Source organism: Alosa pseudoharengus, unplaced genomic scaffold (genome assembly GCF_046254945.1).
Source record: "Alosa pseudoharengus isolate Yale_2024_CS ecotype anadromous, Long Island Sound unplaced genomic scaffold, YU_APseudo_1.1 YU_APseudo_1.1_scf_1, whole genome shotgun sequence".
Classification (NCBI taxonomy): domain Eukaryota; kingdom Metazoa; phylum Chordata; class Actinopteri; order Clupeiformes; family Clupeidae; genus Alosa; species Alosa pseudoharengus.
Genome location: NW_027468564.1, coordinates 37,131,515 through 37,154,219, shown reverse-complemented (window position 1 = coordinate 37,154,219; position 22,705 = coordinate 37,131,515). Strand labels below are relative to the sequence as shown.

Sequence of the window (22,705 nt, the reverse complement as noted above, 5' to 3'; positions counted from 1 at the left end):
TGAACTTACTCAACGTAATAGCAATATTATCAAATTAGCTAGAGTTAAACTTAACGTCCTCTCTAGACGTAGCAGCTAGACTACGAGTTTGTTGCTAATCGATGACAGGTAACTAACGCCAGCTTGCTTGCTTGCTTGATTGGAAGTTAACTAACTAGCCAAGTCGTTTTAAACAGACTTCACACACTCCAGCAAGAGTCCAAAATCCAAGATGGCATGCATATATGCAAATAATCGCCTTTTTAAACATTTTAAATGGATATATGTTAGGTTTTATCATTATGTAACCCCTTCTTAACGGGTGTGTGCACAGGCACGAGTTACAATACATAAAACAATTAATTAAATGGCGCAAACAGGATCCTGAAGGTCTCAGCGGTGGAATGGTGAGCTGGCTGAGATTCCTGAATACCAGTAGGCTAACAATTAGCAGCTAGACAATAAATTCAATGAAATTAGCGCGGTGCCTCCACTGTAAAAATACTACACTTACCGTATAGCTCGTGTATAGTGTATTCCTACAGAATTGAAATATCAATGTGAAAATAATAAGACTAGTGGTTAATGTAGTTAAATGAATTACCAATACACCCTGTAAATAATGTAATATAATAATCGTATGTTTATTTAATAATAATAGCCACGTAGTAAACGTGACGACCAAAAAGCTGACAACTGTCAGCGAGTGAACAATTCACTCCAACGAGACTTTAGCTAAAGGTTGGCCAACACAGTTATCTTAAGCTAAACACTTACATCACAGTTAGCTTAAGCTAAACACTTAACGTCACCAGTATGGAAGACAATACAATATGAACAATATACAACAAGTATATAAATCACAATAATAATCACAACAAAATAATAGTAATCATAGAATAATGAAATAACCCAACCCAAGCGCTTGCCGTTGGAGCTCGGTGGTGCACGGTGGCAGCTCTATGAGCTGAAAGCAGGGTAGCGAACGCTACAATGCCCGTCCGACTCGCCGGTCGCTCGTGGCGAAGACCGAGTGTGTGTGTGTCAGTGTAAATGTACTCACGAACAGTTTCACTCCACTCAGCCAACGAGCCGATGACCGTTATCCTGACGGGGACGAGAGGCAAGCAGATGCCTCGAGCTAGCCAAGGTAGCCAGTGACACCAGCAGTAGCAGGGCGGTTGGTCCTCCGGTGGGCTCAGCACCGGCGGTGAAGCAGTCGTCCTGGGGAAGGTGTAGCTCCGGTGGGCCCAGCACCGGAGGTAACAGTCGTCCTTCAGAGGGTCGGGTAGCTCCGGTGGGTCCAGCACCGGAGGTATAAACGAGTTCGTCTCTGAAGAACTGCAGCAAGAGCTAGAGTAGCTAGCAGCTAACGACCTGTAGCACTGCTAGCGAAACAGTCAGCTCTGAAACAAGTTGAACGACTACCCGACTAGAGACACAAAGCCAGTCCACTCCAAACCGATCACAATGACGTGACCCACTCGCACAGTTCACCGTTCGTGGGCCGGAGTACATGAAAGCACCGCTAAGTCTCCACGAAACAGCACTGACAGGCGGAGCAGGAGAAAAAGTGACCTCCCTTTACTACGGGCAGACTGGGACTGATGAGCCTTCTCCTCTCTGAGGAGATGGAACCTTCACATTCCCCGCGATTTCGCGGGCATAAACAAATAACAAATAATGATTGGCTAAGTATAAAATTCAAATACATCTGATTGGTCTACAGAATTCTATATCAGAACATAAACATTTAAACAAAGCATTGTGGTCATTTTAGTGACAGGGGAAAACACAGGAATAGAGGCTAAACGGCAAACACTTTTTGCAGGTGCTTACAATTATATACATACATTTTCAAGTATAAGTATAGTATATATACTCTTTTGATCCTGTGAGGGAAATTTGGTCTCTGCATTTAACCCAATCCGTGAATTAGTGAAACACAGCACACAGTGAGGTGAAGCACACACTAATCCCGGCGCAGTGAGCTGCCTGCAACAACAGCGGCGCTCGGGGAGCAGTGACGGGTTAGGTGCCTTGCTCAATGGCACTTCAGCCGTGGCCCACTGGTCGGGGCTCGAACCGGCAACCCTCTGGTTACAAGTCCAGAGTGCTAACCAGTGGGCCACGGCTGCCCTTTTTCTAATAAAATTGAATGACTTAGGTAATAAATATTAAAGCCCGACCGATAAAGGATTTTGAAGGCCGATACCGATACAAATATTTGTTGATTTAAAAATCCGATATTCCGATATATCTGCCGATATATTTTTTTTTTTCAGAAATGCGCAACAAAACATTAGAACTAACAGATTTCCCTAACATTAGTTATTTGTAGTTATTTATGAGTATTGACTAAAATAATATGATAATGCATTTCAAAAACAAACTTGTTTATTTTTAAATAATATTGTCACAGTGGAACAAAGGAACATCAAAATATATTAAAGTTCTGATAAATGAAATGTATAAAAATAGAAACTTAAGATATGAAACTTAGTCTTTTGAACAAAAACATAATAGCCTAATAACAACAACAACCAAATCAAAGTTACCAGTATTAAAAGACTTAGTAAGCTTCATAAATATAACTTTGAACTAAGACTTAATAATTACAAAAAATAATGATGACATTATTACTATCATCATCATTTGTATTATCATTAAACAAGATAAAGGTCACTCTTAAATGTTTGAGCGTGCGTGTGTAATAATTAGTCACTATTGCCTTATAAGATTATTTCCATGAAGCTACATCAAACCATTTTCAATCATCAGTTGCTGCCTGCCTTCTAAAACCTACTATTTAGTGATCTAAACCCATTATGTAACTCGTTAATGCTGAGGCTGAAAGACAGTCTGAAACGCACACTTGGCGTCATTGGATTTCACACACGTGTAAAAGAAAAGCTAACTTTTATGCACAAGCTACGTTTTGCACAAGCTACGTTTGATACTTTTTCCCTATGTCTAAATGTTCACTCCTCGCACGTCTAACTTACATTTTACAATGCAGGGACTGTAACTACAGATATACTAGTTATAAATCATTACTTTATTTAGGCAGAATAAGTTTGTTGTGGTTTCCAAGCTCATTAATGTTAACGTTAGCGGTCTTCCACTGATATTCATGGCATTAGCTAGCTTTGTGGTTAGCTAGTCTATGATGAGCCCTAATTTAGAAATGGAACGTCATAGGCTACTGCAAATTGTAAAACATACGCTTTCAAAATAACAGGCCGGGGAGAGATGATACGTCTCACTGCTATAACTGTCACGCTATTAAAGAAATGCATCTTCAGTCACATTGTCAAAAGTTAAAAGGACAGTCAACTACACTGTAACAACGTAACGTAATTGGATCAGCCGGGATCAGCAGGTTGCAGGATGTGTGGCGCGTTATACACGAGTGTTGCCAGCAGGGACGGTGTAGAGTGCCCTCTGGTGGACAAACTATACAATGCCAACACTCATGACATGGTTGAAGGGTGTTTCGTCCGTTTTTATTTTATTTTTAAAATATTCATTTATCGGCCATTATAAATGCCGATACCGATAGTTTGAAAAATGCCTAATATCGGCCGATAATATCGGCCCGCCGATAAATCGGTCGGGCTCTAATAAATATGACCATGGGTGACATGAGATGTCATGATTATCAACCAGTGATGGGTGTAACCACCATTATGCTATTTATTGGCATACCCGGAAAAACACATTGAATGATTTAAAAGTTTCCTTCACATACCCTAATAATCATTTGAATTAAAGTAATGTTCTGCACTCACCCCAATAGATTACATTAGAGTAGATTAGATTCAACTTTATTGTCATTGCAGAGTACAAGTATGAAGACAACGAAATGTGGTTTGCGTCTAACCAGAAGTGCAAAAAAGGAGAAAAGTGCAATGTGATATACAAAGTATAGACAGTTGGTGCATAGACAGGTCAAGAAATATAGTGCAGTGTAGACAGTAGTATACAGTTGATTTATATAAAGTAGAGAGGTTTAGAGTAATATAAATATGTGCAGTGTATTAGCAGTTACCTTATAAGAGCAGAATAAATATGGCTATGTAATGTGAACAATGTATGAACAACATACATTGGGGGGGGGGGTGGGGGGGGTCTGCCTCCTTGTTGTCCCTGTCAAGGTTGCCATGGTCGTGGACACCTCAACAGGCACAGGCAAGGAGGCATTGGACAGGGGTGGGTGGGGGGCTTAGTTGGTTGTCACTGGGATGGAGAGCTAGACTTCAGCTGCAGGAAAGAAGCTTCCTCTGAACCTGCTGTGCACCTTATGCAAGCATCGCTTGACCTGGATGGCCTCAATGGAGGGGAGTGAGGAATGCGTTGGGCAGTTTTCACCACTCTCTGCAGTGCTTTTCGGTTGTGGGCAGAGCAGTTGTGCCATACCAAACTGTGACACAGTTGGTAAGGATACGCTTGATGGTGCAGGGGTAGAAGTTCACCAGGATCTGAGGAGGCCGGTGGACCTTCTTTACCCTCCTCAGATAGAAGAGATGCTGGTAAGCCTTGTTGATCAGGGTAGAGGTGTTGAGGGTCCAAGAGATGTGGACACCCAGAAATCTGAAGCTGGTGATACACTTCACTTCAGTCCCATTGATGAGAATGGGTGTGTGTGCTAGCTTTAGACTTCCTGAAGTCCACAATGAGCTCTTTGGTCTTCAATAATGCTGTTAACAGGACTTGCAGGAAATTGTGGGAACATATGAATTTGTTGATTATATGCAAGCCTAATGCTGCCCACTACAGCTAAGTCTGCCTTCATCCATGAATTGTGACTGGTTTCAGAAACAGCATCCTCTGAACAATCTACAGAGAGTAGCTCAGTGCAATTAACACACACATTGGAAAAGTGACATAAACTGTTGCCAAGATCTGGCAGAATGCTTCTTTGAAAATGTTGAAAGTAAGGCACAAGCCTACAATTATATATACTTATTATTTAACAACTATAGCATCACAAACTCCATGAAAGACAGGACGAGACAGGTCCATACAATGGGAAAAGCACATGATAAGGGATACAAAATACAAGACTCTACACCAATCAAAGATTTTAAAGCTTTCCTGGGATCGAAGGAAACCAAAGCCAACCTCATCCTCTACCTTGGTCATAAATCTGTTGAACTATGTAAACTGCCAGTCACAGTTCACACACACAAAGGTGGCAGTAGCAGTAAGTCATTTTGGCAAAACCCCTTATATCTACATGTCACACAGATGTCTTGGTGCTTGCCCTTCGCAGGGTACCAGACATCAACAAAGACAGTCTCATTATCATGGGCACTGGAGAACGTCGACAAAAGATACAGCCTAGAAATCTTGACGCACCCTAGCGGCAGCAAATGTAATTTGCAGTCAGGGTAGTCTAGCAACTCTCTGTTGGCTTGTGAGGTGGAAAAACCAAACTTCGCTCAGGGCAATCACATCGTGTAGAGTCGGTGGACCTATCGGGTATCCTATTGTATCCTATCCTATCAGGAAATTGAAAGTCAACCGTTTGTCCCGCCATTTACCGTTTATCTCGTGGGAAAGGAAAGGTTTCTGTTTCAAGTCAATCAAGTCATGATGGTGTCATTAACACACTTTGTAGGCTTGTAGTAGGTCCTCATCCATCTCCAGACGTGTTAGCTGGATGTGAGAAATTTGTGTGTCAGCTCCTCAAAACATGGTTTTCAAACAGCTAAAGCCCTTCAGTGGAACATGTTTAAAACTCTAAAACCCAACCAGGGAGTGGAAAAACTCGGGAACTAGGGAAATCCCATCCCTATGTGTAATTTGTGTGTCAGCTCCTCAAAACATGGTTTTCAAACAGCTAGACGATGGCCCTACCATCGTCTATTGCTGTCCCCATGCTCGAATTTCTGCCCGCGCAGCCTAGCGACCCACTATTTGCCCGATGACAAGTCCTAATTCCTATGGACAATTCATCCCCTACACTGGACTTTTTCAACTTAACACTAAATAGGATTCATGCATTATCATACTGGTTATGTAACCATCTAACCACTTTGTAACATATACCTCAGGTGGCTCTAAATACCATGTTCTATTCTCTTTATATAGATCTTACTGTCCTGTAACTGACCCCAGGCAGATGAGTCAGGCCCTTGAGTCGTGGATCTGCTTGAGGTTTCATCCTATATGTTTCTCCCATTCTTGGGAGTTTTTCCTCGCCCCTGTTACTCATGGGCTCTGTCTGAATGTTTAACACTCTGTAAAGCGCCATGAGACATGTGTAATGTTTTGATGCTCTATAACTGAAATTAAAATTGAAATTCTGAGAGCACACAGGCAAGCAAATGTTTGGGCACAAGATACAGTGCCTGCTCCAAAGATTCTTGACTCACTATCACTGGGATGGAGACAAATTTTTGATGGGCAATGGGCTCCTGTTCTGTCAAAACTTCCACCAGCACCGCAGTATAAGGTGTTCATGCAAGAGTAACAACTTACCATTCACGCAACTTTGCAGGTGTGAAGGCTCTGAGGAGATGTACACCAATATTAAAAATACAGTGACAGTGGTGAGGATAAATACTTGAGTGACAATGACAATGTTTTGTTAAACTCTTCAATAATGAAACAAGATGGAGATTTTTTTCTCTTTTTTCCATTTTATCTCCAAATTTTTTGGCAAATGATGCAATACATCTTTTGAAAATATTCTGTATCTCACTTGTCTACCTTATTAGGTGTATATTTATCAAAAAGTTGACCACTTTAAGCCTTTATATTATTTTTCCGCATATATTGTCCGCCATCTTGAATTTTGGCACTGAAAATGAAGAAAAAAATTGGAAACAGGTTGTTTTGTATTCAATGGGGTCCTAGCAAGTAAAAAAACATAAATTGCAAAAATCTATATGAATAGTTCCTAAAATAACACAATTCCCCATACTATAGGAGAAAGCTACTGCGCATGCATACAAGTTAAAGGGACACCAGGCAACGTTTTCGTGTTAATTAATCATCTTCGTAAGTCGGTATATGGTTAAATGACTCATTACGGGGCGAATGAAGGCTCTCTCGCCCACCCCTACTGCCTGTAGGAAGAATATCCCACTTGCAAGTTCGGTGTATCGTACCCGCCGACCGAAGCAGGATCAGTTTACAGCACAGAGACAGGCTAACGAAACGCTTGCAAACGTGTGTATAATGGCAGAGCCGGCGAAGAAGCAGCGAAAACCCTTGACGGAAGACGCAAAGAAAAGGAAAAGAGCTTCAGACCGAGCGAGGGGGAGTTTCGTAGAGAAAAAGCATCAGGCTTGCCTGGTGTCCCTTTAATTAAAGGATGTGTATTTTAAGGAGCGCCAGATTGCATTACAACAGGGGTGTCAAACTCATTTTCATAGAGGGCCACATCATTGAATTTATAGGTTACTCTTTCGGTGAACATGTGCATGGTGCAACCATGAAATCTGTATTGCAGTATGGTTTATTCAAAATTGGTGTGAAATAATGGTCCTAACCACTTTAAAACAGTGTGGCTGAAATAAAAAACAAACATAGCATAAATGTTAGCCAACAGTAACATTTTCAAATGCAACTTCTAGGCCTATTAGTGCTTACCACTAAAAGAAACTGTGGCTAAGAAAGGTACTGTGTGTGTGTGTGTGTGTGTGTATGCATTCATGGGAGGATCCAGGGGTAAGTGGGAGTTTAGCGTAAAAAGATGGGAGGGGAAGCGCAAAGAACGCTTAATTATGTATTCCGCGGTATGTACAAAGACTGCTCCTGAAAGCGCATGTCTATTCTGTGCCTAAATACTTCCGCCTTGTAAAAAACAGGTGTTAATCCAAATTGCAATTCAATGCGTCAATAAGAGAACCTTTCAAAGACAACAGAATCGCTATTTAGAGCACCAGTTTTGTAAGTATTTGTACTATCAAAAGCAACCTTAACTTTTGTTGGCCTTTCGAATGTCTTACTTTCACTTTCACATCATTCACTTAAACTTTCCTACTTGCTAGATTTGACCAATTTTCCATAACCTACGTGCACAAGTACTTTGAGTAAAACTACTGATCTTCATTATCTCCCTGCTTGTTGACGTCTAATCACATATGGTATAATTTTGATTTCTTTGAAACGTTTGATTCTTTTTCATGTTGTCATCAGTTAACTTCATTCAACTGCGCTTGTATTATGAAGGTATATTGGGTGCAAAAGTGGCGAGCACATTTAACTGCAGATTTTGCATGTGCACACTAAAGTCGTAAATGTGTAACAGTAAAGTTGAAGTTGTACATATTTTTTATATCTTGTTAACACAAAATAGGGGCTACGGGTTCACAAATCCTTTTTACAGGTACACAAATCCTTTTTACAGGTACACAAATCCTTTTTACAGGTACACAAATCCTATCCTGTGAGTCACAACTTTCAAGAGTCACGCACTCGACACTTTTGCTCCAGTCGTTGCAGCGCAGTAGGTGCGAAACACATTTGCACATCCGTGTTTCATAATCTGAGAACATGCACAACATTCGTGCATTTGTAAACCCAAATGTGAACTAATGCATCCGAAGTTGTAGGTGCAAAAAGATTTGTATGTGTGCACGTCGAGCAATCGATCGAGAAAACAAGGCGGCCGGATCTGGATCCTGGATCACGCTCAGACTACCATTGCCTGCTCATAAAGTAAGTAACCTCAGCATGTTTCCTTATAAATGAAGGACACACGATTTATAGTTTTTCTTTGAGCAAAGCGAGGAAAAAAATGTTGCGGTGTGCGGTGTTAAGTTCTACGACCTTATTATTCATAATGTCTGCACAGCAAACAATTGCTAACTTGCCTTGCACTATCCAATAGTCTTCGTGCAAGATACAAGTCAGCTGTTCGAAAATTGCAGAACGATCGTGTCAGATTGTGTGTCCTAACGATTTTGGACGGGCAAGTGTTATATTTCTGTACTTCTAAAGTAGTTATTTATCTAGCGATAGCTAGCTTGATCTGGCACTGGAGGATTTAGCAAGCAGGTAAACTAAGCTAAACATAGCTGTCATGATAATGTAAACCAACAAACGATAACTTTCTTCATATTATTATCATGTTACTTACCTTATGAGCAGGCAATGGTAGTCTGAGCGCGATCCAGATCCGGCCGCCTTGTTTTCTCGATCGATTTGCTCGACGTGCACACATACAAATCGTTTTGCTCCTATTATATCACCTAGCCAGGAGCAAAAGTATCGTCACTCGTAGAAGCAGATTCGAGCACTTGTATCAATTGACTTGTAGTCGTGCAAGAAAATCAAAGCGATCTGTAGAATTTTATTAATGAGAAATTACTTCACAGATGCACAACTTCGGATGCATTAGTTCACATTTGGGTTTACAAATGCACGAATGTTGTGCATGTTCTCAGATTATGAAACACGGATGTGCAAATGTGTTTCGCACCTACTGCGCTGCAACGATTGGAGCAAAAGTGTCGAGTGCGTGACTCTTGAAAGTTGTGACTCACAGGATAGGATTTGTGTACCTGTAAAAAGGATTTGTGTACCTGTAAAAAGGATTTGTGAACCCGTAGCCCCTATTTTGTGTTAACAAGATATAAAAAATATGTACAACTTCAACTTTACTGTTACACATTTACGACTTTAGTGTGCACATGCAAAATCTGCAGTTAAATGTGCTCGCCACTTTTGCACCCAATATACCTTCATATTGTATAGGCTCTGCCATTCAGTTGTGGACGTTCAATTGCGTTTATGGCCGGAGAAAGGCAGAGAAAGGCGCAGTTTACACTAGTTGATAAATACGAAGGAAACTTGGGTCTGACAGCGTTCGCAATCAGCGGTTTGTCCATGACGCTGATAACGCTACGTTCGCAAATATACGTACATCTGGCCCTGAGTGTCTACTTTGGGACTGTGCTGGGTGGGAGAGAGTGCTATTTATGGGCTATGTATTGTGCTTTTAAGATGATGTGAGTGTAATTTATGTAATGACGGAAGGCTGTGAATGTGTGCCCTTTTTGCATTTTATATGTTATATTTACTCTATGTATAACATATGTGCTATTCCCTGTTATGTGTTGTGTATTGTGGCTGTGGCAGCTTACCCCTTATCCAAAACAAATTTCTCCCTTGGGAGACCTAATAAAGGAACCTTGATGCAAGCATTTCCGAATAGTGGAAAAGAGAAAGCAAAAGTCAATTAGATACAGTACATGTAGACTTATCTGATCAATCAGGAAGAGAAAAAATATTTGCCTTAAGTTAACCCCTAGGAACATTAATCGCATGATACTACAAGACACCAACAACAAGTTGTTTGCATGGCTTCAGAGTGTGTAATGTAATGTTTCTCCAGTCCATGTCCCTGCTGTGTACATAATGTGAGTGCTACACACATCTGTGTCTGTGTCCATGCTCATGAGATACAGTGACCTCATGGTGCTGAAGGATGGCCTGAAAATGTCCAGTGTTCAAAGACTGACCTTCCACTCTCCTTTGAAACAGGCTCAATATGTGCCACCTCTCTAAAGCAAACTGTAAAATGATGGCATCCGTGCTGCAAAGGACACCTTCCCATCTGAGAGAACTGGACATGAGTGACAATGACCTGCAGGATGAAGGAGTGGAACTGCTCTGTGTGGGACTAAGAGATCCACAATGCAGGCTGGAGACACTGAGGTCAGTAATTAGGAATGTTATATAATATAGTATTTTACCCACAAGATAGTAAGAAACACCAGTGTGCCTGTGCGTAATGTCAAATTGTACGTCTGTGATTATTGATAATAATGATCTGCACTTGTAATGTTAAATGGTGATATTTAGGGATTCTCAGTTAAACTGACTGAATATGCAAATGGATTGTATACCTTCAATGCATTTTCCTTCATTTATAATGAGGAAAGAGCATCTCTTGTTTCAGACTGTCTCTTTGTCTCATCACACATGAGGGCTGTTCTCTCTTGTCCTCTGCCCTCAAATCAAACCCCTCCTACCTGAAACAGCTGGATCTGAGCTACAATCACCCAGGAGACTCAGGTGTCAGAGAGCTCACAGACAGACTGAATGATCCTAACTGTAATCTACAAATTTTTAGGTGAGTGTGTATTACTGTACATGGAGCTGTTCATCCATTTGTGTCCTGTGTTTGAGAGCCTTCTGTGAGAAGACTGGATATTCTGTTACGTTTCCAGATAATTTCCTCCCACATATTAAACTGGGCAAGATGTGGCCCTTTAAGTACTGCAGGTAAAAGGAAATCCCCCAGATTTGCACACACACATGAGGCTTGTGAACAGTTTGCATTTTATTTACAGCAAGTTCTAAAATTCATAACACAAGACAACCATGTCTGCCTGGGCTACTGATAGGGCACACCTTGCACAGTGACCTAATGATGGGTGAAGGAGAACCAAGCTTTGAATAATTAGTAGGTTAATGAAGAGATAAATGAATAACACATAAATATTTTTTTTTCTCATTTACTTTGGTGCATTTCTCGAATCATTAACATTTGCACAACAGTTAGTGCATTTCTCAAAACAATTAGTGCAAAGCGTGTATCTTGCTCAAAATGCTTTATTTCAAAAGCATTTATACCAATGAAACTGCCGGTGCAATCAAAATGACAAGTCCTAATGCCATTGTTTATGTCAAGATAGTGAAACTGTTTTGTATTGTTGTCAATGTCAGTTTACTCTAAGTATTTTTGGTTACACTTTACTTGAAGTTATCTATAAGAGTTACATGATACTGTCATGAACGTGTTATAAACATTATAAACAAGTCATAAATGTTTATGACATAGCACTTCTGTCATTAAGTGTCGGTTTTTGTCATGACAAGTTAGGGTTAGTTTGAATTTCCCCTTGGGGATCAATAAAGTATCTATCTATCTATCATCTATCTAGGGTTAGGGTTAATTTGGCATGAAAGTGTCATGTCACTCTTATGTAGATAACTTCAAGTTAAGTGTTACCACATTTTTTAATGAAGAATATGCAAATGCAGCACTATTTTCTATTTCAAAGCTACAAAGTTACACTTTATTTTTTGTGGAGGGGGTTGATTGTCAACAGAAAAAAACTTGTAAATGAAACATATCTACTGTCTTGCAGACATTGTGATAGGTTTATTACATCGGCGGATATATTCCAAAAACACCCATGAAAAATAACCGTAACCATGAAAACAGAACTGTGCACCACATCTTTCTATACATCCCACACACAATGTGTCTTTCTATACATCCCTGGCCTTGCCTTCCTACGTACTTCTGCTCTATTTTCATCTCCCTCTATGACTCCGTCTGGGATTCCGGCCATTGGCCTCGCTTGCAACAAACAATTTGATCCCGAGCCAATCAGCGAGCAGGAGGCGGGAGTTGTGAGAGACAACGTCGAGATTCTGCACTGTGTTTGAATTGTAGTCCTCGAGGAGTTGGCAATGGCGGAATTAATGAAACAATTCAGTCCATGCTGGCTACACTTCCAAATATTCAGGAATTGAAGTCCGTACAAAAGGAGTGTTTAACATATTTTATTTTGGGCAAAGATGTCGTGGCCCTACTCCCTATGGGGTTTGGGAAAAGTTGGATTTGTATTGCGCAGTAGCATCGATATTAAATTACAGCTTTGCGGCAGACCCGGTATGAACGAAGCGGCGTATTTTCAATGATCACATCTAGCTTTGACAACTATGATGATATTGTAGCGCCGAGGCTATTTACCCCCGTGTTGGACTTTCCCCTGTGTCTTCGTTTTCCCTGTGTGTTTGTGTGTGTGTTTGTGTTTGTGTGTGTGCGCGAGAGAGTGTTTGTGTCTCCCTCTCCCTCCTGTGTCATATAATGTGTCAATGAGGTCTGATGTGTTTTGATTGGGGGAGGTGTCCGGGAGGGAATATTCATTTACATCCATCTTGTTCGCTCTGTCTTTGTGGTGGCAGAGAATGGTGGTGGGGAATGGTTGTTGTATACAGCGCACGCAATTTCCGGTGAGCGTCGTAGTGTAGCTTATATAATGATCGAGCTGGCGCATAACATACGTCATGGCCAAACGGTAGCGATTGGGTGAAATCAGATCCAATCGTTTCAAACTTCTACAGAGTCCACGCCTCCAGCTTGCAATCATTCGTCAGTAGCTGAGATCCCAGACCCTTGTAGAAGCAAAGCGTAGACCAAGGGGATGTCCATGACCAGGCTAGTACAAAATTAGTTTCATGGATGTACTAAAAGCATTGCTTTTTGTTCAAGATGGGGAGAAACTGCTTTAATGATGAACTGATAAGATGATCTGATCTGGAAAATGTGCCAATAAAACCCAGGGGGCAATAAAAACCCACTTCCATCACATTCATATGTTTACATGTTCAACTCCCAGTACACTAACAATAAATGGATCACACTACACATTATTACACCAACTGGTTCAGCTCACCCAACCACATGTCCTGTCCAGTCCTGCGTCCTTCCAGCAGGAACGGCTCTCACTGCAGGACCACCTGCTAACCTGTCTGTGGAAACTGGCTAAATGATCTGTGTTTGGGTCACACCCCTGTCTAGGGTCAGGAGCAACAACAAAAGAGAGTCTGCACTGTGGGCAAAGACACATTGAAACAACGTCTGTGAATGTGTTTGGAGGGTTTATTACTTGCAGAGGGAGGGGATAAAGCCCAGCATGATAAGTTTGTCTGTTAGTTTGAAGGGGCTGATGCTGTTGAATGCTGAGATGGAGCGTGTGAACAGCATTCTAACATGGCTGTGTTTCTATGCCGTGGAGATCCTTGCATGATCGCGCTCGCTCTGTATGTGTGTGTATTTATTCAGGGAGGAGATCATTTGAGTTGGTGTAAGAATTATAAGATGGAACGGCAGTGTTGCCCTCTGGGTTCGATATGAGTCAGTGCTTTGGATAAATACACACTAACACCCTTAATCCCTCCCTAAGTCACTTTACTTTTACTTTGCTTTGCATAGAAGCTACTCTTGAGAATTATCCTGCTTGATATAGAGACTCTAAAGTATATTACTGTCTCAATTCACATAATTAACCCAGTTGTGTCAAAACTGTATTTTCTTCTCTCATCGTTCTTAAGGTATGACCATGGAGGAGAGTTCAGGGTTAAACCAGGACCAAGAAAATGTGAGTGATTTTACTTTTCCTGGAAAAGAGCTGTACTCATCATTTACATGCACACTCTCAGCCAAGCTCTACTTTTAGAATAAATGTCAACCAAATTATCCAAAAATCTAAAGAAAAATATTTGGAACATTGGCATAATGAAACAAAAAAGAGGAATATCTCTTTACTGTCAGAGATATAAAGCAGAGGCAGATCCTGACCAAATAAAGACTCAGTGATCACAGTCTAGCCATAGAAAAAGGCAGACTAAGAAAGTCATGGTTGCCAAGACCGCAAAGAGTCTGTGGTCACTGTACGACAGGTGAGGTTGAGACGGAGGGGCACTTTCTTCTTCAATGTTAGAAATATGAACATATTAGAGATACCTACTTGGATAGATTTACCAACCTAATCCCGGAGTTCTGAAACCTGGGAGAACATGAAGTACTGCCTGTCTTACTTGGACAGCAAGGACAGACAGCAGGTCTTGCTGCTAAATATGTCACTGAATGCAATAGAGTGAGGGACAGTGTTTAGACACCATCACCATTTGCATGATTGTGTGTGTGTGTGTGTGTGTGTGTGTGTGTGGTAAACATGTCCTTTCCTACCCCATGTTCTGATGAGGATGTTCTCTCCTCTCTTCTTGTGTGCAGATGCCTGTGAGCTCACACTGGACCCAAACACAGCACACAGAGATCTCTCTCTCTCTGAGGGGAACAGAAAGGTGACATGTGGGAGTGAGGAGCAGCCGTATCCTGACCACCCAGAGAGATTTGACTTCCACGCTCAGGTGCTGTGTAGAGAGGGTCTGTCTGGACGCTGCTACTGGGAGGCTGAGTGGAGTGGTGGTGGGGTTCATATAGCAGTGGCCTATAAAAGCATGGAGAGGAAAAAGAGTAGTGAGGGGGGCAGCGTGTTTGGATGTAATGCCAAGTCCTGGAGTCTGGAGTGCTCTAGTAACAGATACTCTGCCTATCACAATTATAAGAAGACTGCCATACCTGCCCCCTCCTCCCGCTCCAGCAGAGTAGGAGTGTACCTGGACTGGCCAGCAGGCACTCTGTCCTTCTACAGCGTCTCCTCTGACACACTCACCCACTTGCACACGTTCCACTCCACATTCACTGAGCCCCTCTATCCTGGGTTTTATGTTCATTCTAACTCCTCAGTGTCTCTGTGCCAGATAACATGACCTCCTAATCCTGCAGGAGAGGAGAGCCACACACTCCTATTTACACACTCTTATGTATGTGTGTGTGTGGGAGTATATGTTTGTATGTGTGTGTGTGGGAGTATATGTTTGTATGTGTGTGTGTGGGAGTATATGTTTGTATGTGTGTGTGTGGGAGTATATGTTTGTATGTGTGTGTGTGGGAGTATATGTTTGTGTGTGTGTGTGTTCCTTCTCTTGCCTCCTCTGTGTAGCATCTTCCCTCTCACTGTTCCCCCTGTGTTTGCTGCTCCCTCTCCACCAATTTCTCTCTGTATGTTTCCTCTTTTGCTTTCTCTGTGTAACATCATCCCTCCTGTTTTCCTGGCTCCTCCCTCTGTTTCCTGGCTCCTCCTTCTGTTTCATCCCTCCATTCTCTTCAAAAAATATACAAATAAACATAACTGGAATAAAAAAATGTTTTGTGTGTGTAGCATCATGTTCAGTTACATGCAGTTCAGTGCATTCTCAGTGAGCAGAGGTCATTCCATTTCACCTTGACCTAAAAGAAACATCTGGTAGTGTATAGGTCTAATTGAGTGCCTGTCACTTTAAGACGTTTGAGAGAACCCTTGCAATTGTAACACAGTTGAAAGGCTGCTGATGTGTGGATGCAATTCATAACGTTTTCTACATAGTTAAAATAAAGGTTCACATACTTCTCCTTGGGACAAGCACTTTTGAATTTTGGAAAACACTTTTCCATTTACATCGGGATTTTGCAAACATTCAGTGTCAGAGTCAATAAAATGAGCCCTTCAACGAAATTGACAAGCAGCTGTAAGTAGGCTAAGCATGCTAAATTCGACATCCAAACAGTATTCTAACGTTAGCTTTTAGATACTGCTTGATTTCTTAGTTTAGTCTCTTCAATGTAGCCTACTATGTTGTGATAAGACCTTAGCAGAGTTCACTTCAATGCAGCAGTTTTGAACAAATTTGCGCAGCATGGTCACGATGCTAAGCGGATTTAATAGCAATTTAGCTAGACGTCAATGCAATGCTTCTCTGTGGCAACAACAATCCTTCAACAATCGTGAATATTTTGTTAAATGCACATGCAGAGGAGTGGCAGCGGGCTACGAGAGAGAGCGGGCGGGGCAAGGAAAGGCTGCGTGCGTAAAAAGCGCAGCTCAATGGCAATGCAAGGATTTGACCTTATATTTCATTTAATTTAAATTAAATTAAACATAGAATATTAATCTGTGGCGGCCGATTTTTATTTTGTGGCGCCCCGCCACAGATTAGTCAATGTATGGGAAACACTGCACCTAACCCCTCACTGCTCCCCCAGTGCCAGAGTAGCAGGCAGCTCACTACGCCGGGATTAGTGTGTGCTTCACCTCACTTTGTGTTCACTGTGTGCTGAGTGTGTTTCACTAATTCACGGATTGGGATAAATGCAGAGACCAAATTTCCCTCAGAGGATCAAAAGAGTATATATACTTATACTTCTACAACTGTGAAGACCAATATAGGCAGCAGGTGTTAGATAAACTAAATCCAGATAACAGACTGATTATCCACAGTACTTGAAACTTGAAACTTGAACTGTGTATATAACCTAAAGCCTTACCTGTAAGATAAAGTAAAGATCAGGATGGTAAAAAGGCACTTCTAGAGTAACCTGACTCTCACCAGATGAATTTCGTTCCGCCTAGCTCCACTCATCCATCTGGGATCGATCCATTGGAGTGGTGCTTCAGAAGGCTGGGCCTTATTAAAAAATCCTTGCATAAGATTGGATAAGCCACTGGTCCGTCATCTATTGACGTGCTACTTCAACCACTCACATCGAAGCCAACCTGTGACGCTGGGAACAGTCTCACAGTCGCTTCTACACTACGTCACATCTATGAAACTCCCGCCCTGCGTCCTGATTGGCTCTACCATACAATCTTCTGCTGAAATCACTCTCAACGGAGCCGATCCCAGATGGATGCGAGTGGAGCTAGGCGGAACGAAATTCATCTGGCGAGAGACAAGTTACTTCTAGAGTGCTACTGCAGAAATACTTGCCCATGACACTGTAGTAAACAAGCATGTTTCTCTTCTACAACAAAACATTTCAAGAGGATTTATGCAGCTGTGCAGGAGTTGTTTGACACATAGGCATTTGTCAAAAAATGAAACTCTGGGAAGAAAAAACACATTGTGTTGAAAAGACAGCAGCTGAGGCTTGGGTAAATCAATACAAATCAGTACAAGCCCCTTCATACGCCTGTTCTCAAGTGTTGCCATGGCAACATATACATACAGTAGGTTGTTGGTATACACTTTCATTGTAAATGCAGAAACATGGGGAAGCTGTGGCCTACTGGCTTTGGCCTTGGAACCGAAGGGTTGCCCCGACCAGTAGGAAAAATGTGGGCGCGGGAAGTAGTTGAGCATCGCTGTCCCATGCCCACATCAACAGCTGAAGTCCCCTTGAGCAAGGCACCTAACCTCTCACTGCTCTGGGTTAGTGTGTGCTTCACCTCACTGTGTGCTCTGTGTGTTCACTTCACTAATTCAGATGGGATAAATGCAGAGACCAAATTCCTTGTATACGCAGGTATATTTGGCCTATAAACCTGATTTACGTTTACAGTTATGTGTAGAATAATAGCAGTGTGTTTTAAAAAACTGAATAAAGCTCAAAATCCTTAGAATAGCTGTTTTAATTCCATAATAGCAATGCATTGGGAACACTGGACATTCAATTTCAAATCAAAACATGACCAACATTGATTAAGTTTGTGTTATACCTTTACAGAAAGTGAAGGAAAAGGAATGTTCGGTATGTTGGGCTGTTCAAACAAAAATAGCAGTGTTTGTATTTTTCTTTACAAACTCAAACATTTACTGTATAAACTGAAAAAATGTCTCAAGATTTTGCTTTACTTTGAATCACTGCACTAATATTTAGTTGCATTACCATTATTTCTGAGAATTGCTTCACATCTGTGTTGCATGGAGTCGACCAACTACTGGCACCTGTGAAAAGGTGATCCAGCCCAGGACGATTGAATTACATTCAATGAATTACATACAATTCCTCTGCATTTCTGGGTTTTGCCTTAGAAACAGCATCTTTGATGTCACCCCACAAGTTTTCCATAGGATTGAGGTCTGGGGATCAGGCTGGCCACTCCATAACATTAATCTTGTTAGTCTGGAACCAAGACTTTGCTCGCTTACTGGTGTGTTTTGGGTCATTGTCTTGTTGAAACACCCATTTCAAAGGCATTTCCTCTTCAGCAGAAGACAACATGACCTCTTCAAATGTTTTGATGTATTGAAACTAATCCATGATCTCTGGTGTTCGATAAATAGGTCCAACATGAGAAACATCCCCATAACATGAATTGTGCACCACCATGCTTTATGGTCTTCACAGTGTACTGTGGCTTGAATTCAGTGCATGGGGGCCGCAGACCCATATGCACCGAATTCAAGCCACAGTACACTGAAGACAGTAAAGCATGGTGGTGCACAATTCATATTATGGGGATGTTTCTCATACTGTGGTGTTGGACCTATTTATCGCACACCAGAGATCATGGATCTTGGTCATGTTTTGATTTGAAATTGAATGTGCAGTGTTCCCAATGAATTGATATTATGGAATTAAAGGAATTATCCAGAGTAAAATGCACTTTAGATCAATTTACGGATGATTGGGAGTACATACGTTGAGTTGACATCCAAATCATGTAATTTGGATGTGTTTTGAGAAAGTTTGATTTTACCGTTTTTAGTCAAAACTCGTTAGCCTGGAAGTGACCCGGGCATGTCATTTTGCCGCTACAAAACGCTATTTTTATACCTCTTCTACAGTTCCAAACAACATTACACTTACGTGGTAGTGAGTAGAGAGTCCCTAAAGCCAAACCGAAGTATCCCGAGGTCTTTATGTGGTCGGATAGAGAGTCCAGAATGAATTTCATCAAGCCAGTACCTTTCCGGAAATGTTGCTGATGCAGCTGCCATCTTTAGGGGAAAGTCCGTAGGAGTCGGTTGCCGAGTGTGGAGTAACAAGCTCTGGAAATTCACAATTTCGTCGTTTGGTGTGTGTATCTAAAACCCTAGCTTACTAACAGGTTGGAATTTTGAAATGTCACGTGACGTCATGTCGACTCCAATCGACTCCTACGGACTTTCCCCTAAAGATGGCAGCTGCATCAGCAATTATTATCTTGCTTAGATTTCCTTCAGCGCTCTTGACTGCTACGTTAGGTCAACTAAAATGAAACACATTTCATAGTCTAATTCTGATGATGTTCTGTTTTTATTTTTGTAAAGGCCCTTCTGTGGACAGACACTGGAAATAAGCAATAGCTATGCTCTAATGTGTTGCATTGGATAATTGTCTGCAATTCTCTAAATATATTGAACCTGTCCCTATCAAAATAAACATTAAGTAAGTAGTAAGCAAGTAAATAAGTAAGTAAATAAGCCGTTATGACAACTATCAGTGATGGTAACATGACGCTGTCATATCATTAGACATGAGCAGTCAAAATGACTAACGGAAATCCAGTGTACTGTATCTGACATAATGTCTTTATGACAGGGTTATGTCAGTCTTATGAAGCAGTGCTCAGGTAAAGCGTTGCTGAGATCACATTCCATTTGTATCTTCCATATGTGTGGCAGCGTTCTGAGAAAACACCATCGTGTGCATATAAATAGGGCTGTAAACTGGTTTAGGTTTCCTTCAGTGCTCCTGGCAAAAGGTGCTTCATTACTGGAGGCGGTAAAGTGCAGAGACAACTATGGCCAGTAGGAGGCAGTACAGGCCGCTGGCAGGTCTGATGCTCGCCCCTCCGCTTGCTGATAGAGATGAGGGACAAGGAGGGGTGGAAAGGTCAGTGTTAAAAACAAGGGTTGATTAAACACTCCTCCACCTCATGCATCCATACTACACGCACACACACACACACACACACACACACACACAAACAAACACTCACCTAATATAACACACACAGACACACACACACACACAAACACACTCACACACACACACACACATACACTCACCTAATATAACACACAGACACACCTAATACATAGTCTCTATATATAATAGTCTCTACAATACTCTATATAGTGACACACACACACACTCTGTAGTATAATTACCAGTAGAGTTTGCCGTCGTGGTGGTCCCGCTGCAGTGGTGGTGGTGGTGGTTGCGGTGGTGGTGGTGGTAGTCGCCGCAGTTGCTGCAGTTGCGTTGGTGGCGGAGCCGGCGTTGACGTTGGCGGTGGTGACAGCGGTGGCGGGGGTGGCGCGCCCGCCAGTGAGCCCCAGGCCCAGGGTGTCCAGGTCGGTCTGGAACTGGCGGCTGATCCAGTCCTGGACGATGGCGTTTCTGGAGTAGGTGCTCAGGTCATTCACGTTGGTGTCACCCAGCAGTCTCTTCACATCCGACACGCTGAGGGTCTGAGAGAGGGGAAGAGGGGCGGAGGAAGATGATGATGATGATGATGCCACTGCATATGTGTATTTGTGTGTGTGTTTGTGTGTGTGGGTATGTTGTTTGAGACTATGTATTGGGAGAGTGTGCATGTGTGTGTGTGTGTATGTGTGTGTGTGTGTTTAAGTGTATAGTGTATTAGAGAATATGTATAGTATGTGTGTTGGGGACTACGTATGGTATGTGTGTGTATATATGTGCATGTTTATGTGTGTATGTGTATGCAATTATGCATGAGGAAGATGATTATGATGCCACTGCATATGTGTACCGTATTTTCCGGACTATAAGTCGCACCAGTCAAAAAATGTGTCATGAAGAGGAAATAAATATATATATGTTGCACCTGAGTCGCAAGACCAGCCAAACTATGAAAAAAAAGTGTGACTTATAGTCCGGAAAATACGGTATTTGTGTGTGTGGGTGTGTGTACATTGTTTGAGACTATGTATTGGAGGAGTGTGCGTGCGTGTGTGTGTCAGTGTATAGTGTATTAGAAAATATATATAGTATGTGTGTTGGGGACTACGTATGGTATGTGTGTGTATATGTGCATGTTTATGTGTGTATGTGTATGCAATTATGCATGAGGTGAGTGCATTTTATTACGTGTAAAGCGTAATGTAGTGATTTGCTTCAGAGAATCAACTTCAGCAATAACGCTGTTCTGTTTTCTGTTCAAAATGCGTTAGCTGCCATCAATGAGCAACACACTCGTAGCTGTTACGTCTAGACAGGACGTTACGTTTAACTCTAGTTAGTTTGATAATATTAGTATTACGTCGAGTAAGTTCATAACTTGATTAAGCGATAACCGAGGATTCAGTAGATTATAAGTCATAAGTTATATTACGTTAGCTAGACCTCGGGAATGTTTCTAGGTTCGCGGTTGTGTGCAGTGGCGATAGCTGGCCTGACGAGGGAATTGGCCTTCTATAACGAACAGTCACTGGCTGAAACTTAGTCTTCGTTTTAAACTACGTTTATATGAGTGGTAGGTTGTGGCGTAAAAATACTTGATTGTAGGCTTAGCTGTTAGTTTGTTGTTCAGTTTAACATATTTATCTAACAACTCTGTCTCTTTTCCCCCGCTTCTATTTCTGTTAGGTGCCGCTTCACTCTGCCACTGGAGGATCAGGCTGACTGCAACTGTTATGGATGCTATACTGATGGCAGGAAAGCACAGCACACGTGAATTTCTAGATGAAGAGTGAATAAATGCACTTGCTTAACTGATAAGTTGTCAATGGTTATTTATGCAAGCTTGTGTAGGCTAAACCAGACAAACCTAGGCCTAGCCAAATTTATCCTGGCTGTAGATAAAGCAGGATATGAATTTCACAATATTTTGCCAGATAGGCTAATAGTGGTTTACTGTGGTTTAATATCAATTGAAATACCATTGAAATCACGTTGGTCTTTAATTTGGTTGTAGCCTACTTTCAACATTGTTTCAATATTCATTTTAGTGGAAATACCATTGAAATCCTGTTGATCTGTAGTTAGAATTTCAACGTTGCTTCAATATTAATGAAGGGTACAAAAGAGATGTAGAATCAATGTTGCAGTGCGACGTTGATTCAATGATTTTAACGTTGACAAAGTAGCCTAATGTTGATTTAACATAGATTCAATGACTAATTGTTATCTGGGTGTACAATGAGCAGTCATTAACACCAACTGAAAGCCCCGTTTTGCAGGTAGCCTATTGCATTGCATAGGCTACAATTAGGCTTTCTCTGAACTACATTTTCCAAAGGCCAGCTTTCGTGCTTGTGCCACAAGGTCAAATCCACCTTGAGTTTGATATCTCAAGAACGCCAGACACACAAGATTTTTTTGGTAAGAGGGTTTGTATGAACTCAAAGATTAAGCGATTCAATGTTTTTAAGCCAGCAGCTTTCCATCCACTATTGTAATTCCTCTGGCATTACA

The 22,705-nt window shown here is 41.6% G+C and overlaps 1 protein-coding gene across 1 annotated transcript in view; it reads left to right on the top strand.

Moving 5' to 3' along the window:
• LOC143126903 (NACHT, LRR and PYD domains-containing protein 12-like) overlaps nt 1-15,716 on the top strand; it is a 72,023-nt gene extending 56,307 nt beyond the window's left edge. Inside the window, exons 12-15 of the mRNA XM_076288295.1 lie at nt 10,480-10,653; nt 10,898-11,071; nt 14,068-14,114; nt 14,750-15,716. Coding sequence (XP_076144410.1) covers nt 10,480-10,653; nt 10,898-11,071; nt 14,068-14,114; nt 14,750-15,288 — 934 coding nt within the window. The 3' untranslated portion in view covers nt 15,289-15,716. The remainder of the gene's footprint in view (nt 1-10,479; nt 10,654-10,897; nt 11,072-14,067; nt 14,115-14,749) is intronic.
• Nucleotides 15,717-22,705: the final 6,989 nt, after the last annotated feature.